Raw genomic sequence first — 11,300 nt, forward strand, 5'->3', positions numbered from 1 at the left:
AGTGCTTCCAATTAAACCTGTTGGACTATAACCTGATGTTGTGTGATTTTTAACTTTGTCCAGATTTTGAAGCTTCCATTTCACAGTCTGAATTTTAGCTTTCTCTTCATCCAGTATATTTTCTCCTGGATAACCTGCTTTAATAACTGTCCAGTTCTGATTTTTTTTTGCTTTCTTGGAAGCCTGTACACTGATTGCTTCAGTGGTGATTTGGTTTGGGTTTCATCTAGCTGGAAATTTTTCATTACAGAATGATTACTGACTTTTATTTCTGAAGATACTGTCTCATGGGTGACTTTTCTTATGTGTGCTGTGCATCTCTAAGTAAGTTTTTAAGTCTGTCATTTTCTCCAGCATTGCTTTGAACTCAAGCTGAAGTTTCAGTAAAGTCTGAAAGAATTGTGTATGCTGTAAATCAGAGACAAAAGTAAAAACTGCTAGGTGTGACAGCATCTGTGGAGAGGAATCAGAGTCAACTCGGAGTTCTGAGGAACGGTCACTTGACCCAAAACTTTACCTCTGATTAAGCGCAGAACTGCTGACTTTTTCCAGCAATTTCTATTTTTATCTCCAAAGTTTGAGCTGCTCCTGCCAAAGGTGATCTGTTTCTTTGTATATTGCTCTAGATGTTCCTGTAAACTGACACCGGTTTCTGGCGGGGACGAGATGGCTTTTAATGTTGCAGTAAGGTACTTTTTGCGCATAGTCTAACTGCATCAGTGTATGGCTCTTTGTCATTACATCAGCCTTTGCACTAGTGAACTGCCTCCTGAAGAAGGGCTAATGCCCGAAACGTCGATTCTCCTGTTCCCTAGATGCTGCCTGACCTGCTGCGCTTTTCCAGCAACACATTTCCATCTCTGATCTCCAGCATCTGCAGACCTCACTTTCTGCCTCTGCCAATGGCCTTTTCTGTCAATTGCTTTAAAAAATTGATTGAAAGCTGGGCATTTCCTTTATGCATGCAGAAAGGTCACACCTTTTACACGCCTTGCTATCTTTGAGTGTTTTAGTGTTTTGTGTCAACTGTGTTGAGTGCTTAGGATCTGTAAGCTTTACTGACTTGTGAGGATCATCTCATATTCATATCCATCCTTCAGTCGCTCTTCGATGCTGTAAGTCTTTAGTTTGTCTAAAAACTCTTTCCAGAACACTTCCATGGAAGTGAATGCAATGAACAACTGAACAAATTTGTTTGCTAACTTATAATGAGAGCCCTTTTCTCCACATCGGCTCAAGAAGTGGTCTACAGATTCTGTAGGTTTCTGTTGAAATAATATGAATTAAAATTGATGAACATGAAATGTTATCGGACTCTGAGGGGTGTAGTTGAGAAGGTGGGACCTTCACTGTGAGCTCAGCTGGTAATGGAATTGAACCTGTGTAGTGGCATCACTCTGCATCGCAAACCAGCCGCTCAGCCAACTGAGCTAACCGAAGAAGAAAATGCATTCTTTAGTATTGTAATTGTTGAGGCACTGCTAAACATTTTGGAGGCCTGATAGGAGTCATCCATAATCCATGGCTGTGTATCATTCTGTAGTAGTTTGAAATGTGTTCAGTTTAAAATTTAGAACGGGTTTGGAAAATTGCCTGCGTGTAACCAGTATCAAATGTAAGTCTGGTATTGATTTTGAGTGGTATACATATTTTGGAAATTATTAAAAGCAAAGATTAAGTATGGAACACATCTTTCTGAATGAAGCCGCATTGTCTGGTCATGTGACCTCACAGTAACCGCAGCGGCGCCTTTCCCAACAAGCATGTGAGTTGCCATGGTAACAGTCTGTCGGAGTTGAGATCACAAATTGTTCTATCTGACTGAACAGACCACAGGGGTTGTGAACAGTTTCACTATGTACTGTAATTGGGGGGTTGGTACAGTAATATCAATAACAGGATATTAAGTTTGGTGATGGAGGCAAATAAAAGAATGATGGATCAGAGCAGATGTTCCTGCCCTGGTGGGATTCAGTGGCATTAGGCACGAGAATCTTAAAAGAGTTGAAATCTGTTATTGTTATGATGGAGGGGGCATTAGAAAGAAAAGAAAACTATATCATATCCTTTCATCAAATACAGTGAGGGGGTAATGCAGAGAGGAGGATTGTAACACGAGATAGAATAAAAAATATCGACCCACCTCAGACAGACTTCTGAATGGTTTTGTGCTTATTTGGCTCATTAATTATTGAATCATCAAAAACCGGTATTCCAATTGGAGACAGGACACATCTGAATATGTACTGGCTGATATTGTGGCAATTTTACATTGGACCATATTAGTGCCAGTTCAATGGCAGCTCTTTCTCTACAGCTGCTGCATTAACACTTCTTTTACCTTCCACTGCAGTGACCCATTAAACAGTGTTAGATCAGTGTATTCAATCAGAGGTAGCAATGCCCGAGTTATTTTATTCATTCATGGGATGTGGGAATTGCTGGTTAGACCTGCGTTTATGGCTCATTCCTAATTGCTCAGAGGGCAGTTAAGAGTCAACTAGTATGTTGTGGGCTAGACCAGGTAAGGATGACAGACTTCATTCCCCAAGGAAGATATTAAACCTGAGGGGATTGTAAGACTATTATTAAAGGGGTCACTATTAGACAAGCTTTTCTTTTGAGTTCAAATTTCACCATCTGCCATTGTGGGATTCAACGCCATTTCCCTAGAACATTTACCCTGAGGCTCTGAACTGCAAGGTTAATGACATTAATGTTATGTCACCGCCTCCCATCTGATTTAGATGCAGCTTTACAAGATCTACATTTGACAGATATGTTAATCATAATGGTGCCTGTTTTCTATTGAATTCTATTTTATTGAGAAAAAAATCTTCTGTCATGGAGCATTTTATCAAAGGCATTTGGCTTTACAAGTCCAGACGAAACAGCAAGAAATCCAGTCCAAGAAAATGAAGGAGGGAGTATTCTGAAAGAAAGCAAAGATTCTGAAATGAGAAAAGTATAAACTGAACAAACTATAGAGATAAAACGAACAACCTTTAAAAGTTGAAATCAATCATATGTTAATTTTTCTACTTGGCTGTCACAAAGATTGCTTAAAGAGCCTATCAGATACAGATTCAATGTAAAAATTCAACTGTGTTTGCAGGTTGGGATCGAGAAGCTTTAAGTAGAAAACTGGAATACAAAATAGATTGCAGATTGTAGGAGAATGACATATTGAGCATTTCATGATAATACAGGCAGATTAGGACTAAAAGTAGGTCACAGCAGTACATTATTCATTAACAGCCCTGGATTAAAGTTTTTTCTAAATCATTTTCTCTGTTTGTGGTTGCCGTAAAACAAAGAATTGCACATTCTATTGTTCTCCTAAACCCATTGCTTTGTAAAGTATTTATATAAAAGATCAGTTGAAATGTGATAGATGTACCACAGCAGCTATGTCCAGAAGAGCTTTATTATTTTAGTCCATAATAGCATCCCATTGATCTAATTCAGTGATTTGGTGGAGCTTTAAGAGTACTGATTGATGATTTACAGCAAACCAGCAAATCTCATCGCGGCTGACTACTGCATCCCAATCCCAGCATACTTTGCCTGATCTGCTGCAGTCTCCTAGCACAGAGCAAGAAACATGTACTAAATAAAATTGATTTTGTTTCAATTCTGCTGGGTCTTCCCTGGCCAGTAAAACACTGCTTTTTACTGACTTAGAAATGTTATTGCCATAGCAGATAATAGGGTCACCACTTTTCTGTTTCCATTGGTTTATTTCTTCCCTTCTCTGTCCTCTACATGGAACATCACTACGTGCAGCGAGACATGTCTTTGCAGTACTATGGTAGGATTATACTTCAGATAGTAAACTGCATGTCATTGCCTGAAATATATATTAAACTCCACAATAACTGGAAACAAGACCTTGTGGCTAACGGCTATCTAAAAGAGCTCGAAGTTATTTGATGATTGCAAAGTACTGGACTCTTTCTTGAATGATGTGTTTCTGAGAATTAAGGGTAGGTCTGATCTGTTATTGGTGAATAATAAATCACTGCTGACTCTCCAGCACAATTCCTGCATATTGTTTTGCAGGGAGGGAAGCCAGGTAAGGGTAACTGGGAATTGAAAATAGCTAAGTGTGTTTTGTATGTCTGATTCTAAATCAGAGTCTGAATTAGTATATTATTCTCTTGTAGTCAGAATCAATTTGCTTCACTTTGTGTGTTATGACTCAGCATTAAATAAGAATTGTCGCTCTTGCAGTGCCTATTTAATTTTTTCAGTATGTATCACTGCTGTGGGAGTGCCAATTTTTATACCTTACATGCAGCCCCAGTAATAATTACTTATTAAGCCTCTTGCTTGGATTGGATAGTCTTTAGTAGAAACTGAATTTAATTCAAATCAATATGAGTATGGAGGCAAATTGCATGTTGGTTAATTTTGTCTGGATTTCCAGTTATTTGCCAGTTTCAAGTTCAGCCTGATGAATGACCAGAAGGTAAACAATCACAATGAACTTAATATAACCCTTTTTTTTAAGCCAACAAACACAAAACGCTTTACTTTTAATCTCTGGCTTCCAGAAGAAGTGCCAAAATCCTCATCTCAAAATCCAAGGTGCTATCTTTAAAAATTTCCTCTCAATGTGAAAATAATTTATTATTAATTTCATCACTAATAAATTACTAAATAAAATATTAAGATGAATTGGAACAAATTTTTCTTGTTTAACAAATTTCCCTTTGTTTGCTAGTTTTATCAAAAGAAAGAAGCAAACATGAAGTAATTTTATTCCCCTTTATGATTAATTTGGGAATGGTGGAAAATATGGTATATTGTGAAAAATTAATCTCTAAAAGGCACAAGGTATTTCTTAACTTTCAGTTCTTTGACCAAAGTGCCAAATATGTAATGCAGAATTGAACAGAATGACACAGATAATTTCTACACTCAAAATAACCAATGAAGGAATAAAGCAGTTTCATTTATCTGGAGTGGAGATTCCGAGATTTGAATGATGCGGGCTATGATGAGAAATGTGGCAGTCTTGGGTGAGAAGTCCAGCAAGGCCTATCTTAACTTTGAGAGCAACTCACTACATCTTTTAAACTGGTTCTGAGTGTCAAGGTAAGACTCTCACGAGGGAGTGGCAAGTTGCCTATTCAATGGGATTATTCCTGGTTAATAACCTTAATGGCACATCTCACCTCATTAATATGAAGTTTCCTATTTTACCAAATCCAGTGAGCAAACTAGATGCTGAGAATTCTTGACTTGAATTCAGGGGCTTACCTAGTGACTTTGACGAACTGCCTCTTCCAAGACCTCTGTATTGGATACCAGGCACCAGCATCTCAGGGCATGGTTCATGGATACTGGCCACATTGCCACTGGCCATGGAGTGGGGGGATACAACATATGCAAGCTTCTAAGTTCCCTCATGACATATGCTGTGCTGTTTAGCACAAATACAAATCCAGTATGTTTGTCAGCAGTCCTCAGTCAAGTTAAGTGCAGCCTCTGATACCAGTCAAGGAGCTTGGACATGGTCATTCAGTTACATGTGGTCGTCTGCACTGTAGGAATGCATCACCCATTTAGCAGGATCTCCAGGTGTCTGCCCCCAAAATGCAGGATACCAAATTTCCCTTGTCTCTCATGTCCAGGGCAAATATCCTGAACAATGCAGGGCAGTCCTGGACTAACTGTTCTTGTCCCAAATGCTGTAATGACTTTTAAAGGTGCTAGGATTGGCAGACACTTAGGGCAAACTCTCAGCAGTGGCAAGTTGTTCCGAGAATGGCTCTTAGTAACAGGCGATAATGGGATGACATCGGTGCCATGCAGTTAATGAGGCGAGTTTGTTAAGGCATGGCCAGAAACCCTTCAGAAAACATGATGAACCTGACACAACCAAAACATTGTCCACCACAATTCATGACTGGATATGGCAGGACTGCAGAGCTTAGATCTGATCCATTGGCTGTGGCTTTGTTTAATTCTGGCTATATTATGTTGCTTACACTGCTTGGCATGCAAGAAGTCCCTGTGTTGTAGCATCACCAGGTTGATACGACATACTCTTGGCATGCCTCCTATACTCTTAATTGGGCCAATTGTGGTGGTGACACTCACTTATGGTGATTGACCAGAACTGCTACAACTTAATTTATTGAAGGTCAGTGTTTATTGATTAGAGACTCTCAAAAAGGAGCTCCAAATATTTATTATGATATAGCACGAACAGTAATAATTTCTTTGGATAGGGTGGTCACTGCCTTTGTATTGCCTGTTCACTTCTGCAATACTGAGTGGGCACAATACCCTCTGCTAGAGTTTACATGCATCCATCTGCAGGAACTTCATTTTTCTGTTGTGAAAGTCAAAATTGAGAAAGAATCTTTCTGCATGCAGTGATCTATCACTGAGCAGTAAGATGTTGGAATGTACTAAATCCCTGTATTGTATGTGAGAACTCTGGGCTTAAGTTAAATCAAATCTCTTTTTGATTAAACAAACAAAAAAGATGCTTGAAATACTCTCAGACAGCATTCGTGGAGAAGGAAACAAGAGTTCATTTTCCAGTTTGTGACCTCTCATCAGAATGGGGGATAGTTAGATATGTAACAGGTTTTCAGTAAGCAGGGATGAACAAGGACTAAAGGAAGATTTGTGATAGGGAGGAAGATGTTCTTACAAACAGGAATGATGATGGACCAAGGAAAAGGACCAAGAAATGAAAGCTGTGTCCCAGTCAATAAGTGGAAATGAAAATAAGAGAAAAACTGTATAATGAAAATAAATTGGGCAGAGACAGAGTGTACACTCTGAAATAATTGAACTCCATGTTGAGTCTGGTCAGTTATAAACTAAAAGGGGCCCATGTGAAATTTGGGGCACTGTTCCTCAAACATACATTGGGCTTCGTTGGAAAAGTGCAGTTGGCCAAGAGCAGAGGGATCAGCGTGGCAGCAAGATGAAGAATTAAAATGACAGGCCAATGGCAACTTGGCCCATGTTTGTGAACTGCTGGGGATTTACCACAAATTTACAATATCACAGTTTACCCGATCAGTGTTTGATCTCCTTGGTGTGGAGGAGCACACATCTTCGGCAACAAATACGAAAAATGAATTCAAAATAATACTTGCACATCGTTGTTTCATATGGAACGAGTGTTTGAGGACCTGAACAGAGAGGAGAGAGAAGGTAAAAAGCCAGGTTTGCATGGACAACTGTCATCTAAAGGACCTACACAGTGTTGGGGAATAGTGAAGTGGACTAGAGTATTATGGAGGGAACAGTCCCTAGAGTATTCTGAAATGCGAGGTAAGGGGCAAATATGTTTTCAGTGGGATCATGCTGGGAGTGGCAGAAATGGCAGAAAATGATTCATTGAATATTGAGGCTGGCAGGGTGGAGGTGATGACACGGGAGCTCTATCGTGATTCAAGGAGGAGGAAGGGGTGAGTGAATGCGTGGGAGCTTTGGTAAACATGTTGGAGAGGCCTTTGTTACTCTTCAGTTACAGAATAATATGTTTGCAGACTGAACACATCAACTTGTCGGGTTAAAATGCATTCTCTAGCAGTAAATGGACTTGAAGTAAACTGCTTCATAATCTGTTATTCAGCATAATAGCTTACTATTTGCTACAATACACTGTTTATCACATTAAATTCTGGTGGCTTATGACTCAATTTCTTTAATATTTGTGCGGTTAGATTGTAGTAGTAATTTAATTAGCTATCAATTGTGGTAGACTGACAAGTGTGGCTCATTGATGAAATTATTTCTCCTTGGTTAACCTACACAGACTGTTGTATTGTTCAAAATCCACTAACATCATTATATGTTTTATCTGTTCAATAGAAGATTTTATTGAATTTGTAGTTGTGACAAGTTAAGCAAATCCATGAACTAAACTGCGAGTTAACTTTGTTTTAACTTTTTAAAAAGTTAATTTCTATTGTTTCTTTGCCTCTCCTCTTCTTTCAGTGTGCTGGGTGAGGGCAAACTGGACCCATATGTCAGTGCTTTAGGATGGCCAGTGACAGCTCGACCATTACCAGTCCTGTGGTACGTCAGATCGACAAACAGTTTCTGATCTGCAGCATCTGTCTGGATCGTTACAAAGTTCCTAAAGTTCTTCCCTGCCTTCACACCTTTTGTGAGAGGTAGGTAACCTCTTTCCTAACGTGATTGAAGTTTCACCAAAGACTTTGCTTTTTTTAATATCTTGTATTACCTTCAAAAAATGCAAGAAATGAAGTACTGTTTCTCCTTTGTTGGCCCATATAATTTGTGTTAACCCGATCAGACTCTGACCTTTTACTTATTTCCTTTCTGAGCAGCAGAGTTATTGGAATTTGATATTGATGGAAGTCACACATGGAGTCTTTAGTAAGGGAGTAATGGGAAACATCTTTGCTGGATCAATGGACGAGATGAATGTACTTCAGTGTTCAGTGTAACGAAGGCTTCCTCTTCGTTTCATGAATGAACCTTTGTGACCCCTGAATCTCTTGTTTCTTCCATTAAAGTGGTTTAATACAAGGTGTCAGATATCTGTCTAGAGTCCGGTTTCCAGGAAAAGAGGACATGGCTATACATATCCTTTTTCAGTCTGTTAACACCAACACAGATTTGTAGTTACCTAACACTGGGCCGATTTCTTGAGAACACTACACAAGGTGACATTATACTGTATAGCATGTACTCCAGCAACCGGTACACTGGCTTTCCCAATGGTAGGCAAAAATATGTTTGTTCGACTGTAAATTACAACATCAAAGCACAGCACTACTGCTGATGAGTCTCTTCTACCAGCACTGTATCCACAGAGACCTACCCAAGTACAGTCTGCTGCTGAAGAACTAAAATACAGATGCACTGTAGAATTTCCACAAGATTGATAACTTGTATCACAAATTTTGCATTTTATTATAAAACTCTTTTGTTTTAAAAGGTCAGATTCTCAAATTTGGCCTTTGTGGAATTGTACGATATAGTTGAAATGTGGCAATGTAGATTTACAGAGCTATTGGCTTCTCAGTCAAACAACTAAAACTGCCTGCTGATCTAAACTGTAGTTTTACAGCATTATATTTTAAAGCTCATTATTAGATTGAAAAAGTTATGAACAATTCAAGGTTCAAGCAAGAAGGTTCATGGTGCAGCTCTGTGAGAAATATGAGAATCTTCTAGTTGCCCATGGCTGCAGTAAAGGTACCAAGTTAAATATCCCACACCACCAGGTTATAGCCCAACAGGTTTATTAGGAAGCACTAGCTTTCGGAGCGCTGCCCCTTCATCAGGTGGTTGTCTGAAAGCTAGTGCTTCCAATTAAACCTGTTGGACTATAACCTGGCGTTGTGTGATTTTTAACTTTGTACACCCCAGTCCAACACCGGCATCTCCAAATCATAAAGGTACCACCCTTTCCAGGGAACAAAAACCTGGTCTTGCAATTAATTGTGAGATTACTTTATAGAGATGCATAAGATCACAAATAGTATACCAAAGGTAAATATGGAATACCATTGAAAAGTAAACTGTACAAGGAGGGCAAGGTTAAACTATCAGAAAGCAAATAGGGATCTGATGTCAGGAAGTTCTACACAAACGAAATAGCTGGCATGTGAATGGACTAATGGACAAGGTAGTGGAAATGAAAACCCTTTAAGGAATAATTGAAGTTTTGTGAAGATTTGTAGCTTAGGTTGTGGTTCAGGTTGTAGGTTTGCTCACTGAACTGGCAGGTTTGTTCTCAGAGGTTTCATCACCATGCTGGATAACATCGTCAGTGAGCCTCTGCTGAAGCGCTGGTGTACTGTCCCACTTTCTATTTGTGTGTCTTGGCCTGTTGTGGTGGGTGATATCACTTCCGGTTCTGTTTCTGAGAGGTTGGCAAATGGGGTCCAAATCAATGTGCTTGTTAATGGAGTCCTGGTTTGAATGCCAGGCCTCCAGGGGTTCCTGGATGTTTCTTTGTTTAGCCTGTCCTAGGATGGATGTATTGTCACAGTTGAACTGGTGTCTCTCGTTGTCTGTGTGTGTGGATACTCGTGATAGTTGGTCATGTATCCTGGTGGCTAGTTTCCTGCCCATCTGTCCGATGTAGTGTTTGTTGCAGGGTGTTTTATATATAATGTTCATTCTACTGGTTGTTGGTATGAAGTCCTTTAAATTCACCATGGGCTGTTTCAGTCTGTTGGTAGCTTTGTGGGCTACATGATGCCAAGGGGCCAGAGTAGCCTGGTCTTCATCTCAGATATCTTTAGTATATGGCAGGTTGGCTAGAGTCGGAGCGCGTTGTCTTCTTGTTTAGGTTTGTTGTGTAAGAATCAGCAAACTGCGCTTGTTGGGTACCCGTTGTTTCTGAATACATTTGTATAGGTGTTTTTCTTTGGCATCTCATAGTGCCTGGGTGCTGCAGTGGATTGTTTAAATAATGTCCTGATGCAGCTTAGTTTGTAGGCATTGGAATGATTGCTCCTTTGGTTGAGTGTCTGGTCAGTGTGTGTGGCTTTCCTGTAGACGCTGGTCAGCAGCTGTCCACTGGCTTTTCATTCTACTTCCCCATCTATAGGAAGGGGAGTCTATATTTGTTCTCTTCCTCTTTGGTGAACTTTTTATCAGTAACAATGTTGCTGGATTTCTTCTAATTTGTTGAGTTTCGTGTTGGCAAAGGTCTCATCCACATACCGGACCCAAAGCTTGGGCTGGACTGTGGGAAGGGCTGTTTGTTCTAACCCCTGCATCACTGCTTCTGCCAAGAATCCTGATATTGGTGATCCCATGGGTATCCCATTGATTTCTTTGTAGATCTGGTCATTGAAGATGCAGTGGGTTGTGAGGCACGGGTCTAGTAGTTTGAGGATGCTGTCCTTGCTAATGGAGTTAGTGCTGTGTCAGGTGTTTGTGTCCTTGGTTCGTCTAGCAGTGAGGCCAGTGTTTCTTTGGCTGTTTATTGATGCGAATAGGGCAGCCACGTCAAAGAAAGTTTCTGATGGAATTTGAAGGATCCCTTGGGGCCTTGGAGGGAAGTAAGGGGGGAGGTGTGGGCGCAAGTTTTGCATTTTTTGCAGTTGCAGGGGAAGGTGCTGGGAGTGGAGGTTGGATTGGTGGGGGGGGTCATCCATCAGAAATTCACCTGCACCTCCACACACAGCATTTACTGCATCCGCTGCACCCGATGTGGCCTCCTATACATTGGGGAGACAGGCCGCCTACTTGCGGAATGTTTCAGAGAACACCTCTGGGACACCCGCACCAACCAACCCAACCGCCCCGTGGCTGAACACTTTAACTCCCCCTCCCACTCC

General features: G+C 40.3%; 1 protein-coding gene across 6 annotated transcripts in view; it reads left to right on the forward strand.

Annotated features, from left to right (window-relative positions):
• Positions 1–11,300, forward strand: part of trim2a (tripartite motif containing 2a) — a 165,811-nt gene that overhangs the window by 99,944 nt on the left and 54,567 nt on the right. For 5 of the 6 annotated variants that reach the window (XM_043700083.1, XM_043700064.1, XM_043700072.1 and 2 more), the window contains exon 2: positions 7,972–8,150. In XM_043700083.1, coding sequence (XP_043556018.1) covers positions 8,017–8,150 — 134 coding nt within the window. In that variant the 5' untranslated portion in view covers positions 7,972–8,016. Of the gene's footprint in view, positions 1–3,650; positions 3,812–7,971; positions 8,151–11,300 lie in introns of those variants that run through there. The other variant, XM_043700078.1, reaches the window with a different exon arrangement.

This window comes from Chiloscyllium plagiosum, chromosome 1, assembly GCF_004010195.1.
Source record: "Chiloscyllium plagiosum isolate BGI_BamShark_2017 chromosome 1, ASM401019v2, whole genome shotgun sequence".
Taxonomy (NCBI): domain Eukaryota; kingdom Metazoa; phylum Chordata; class Chondrichthyes; order Orectolobiformes; family Hemiscylliidae; genus Chiloscyllium; species Chiloscyllium plagiosum.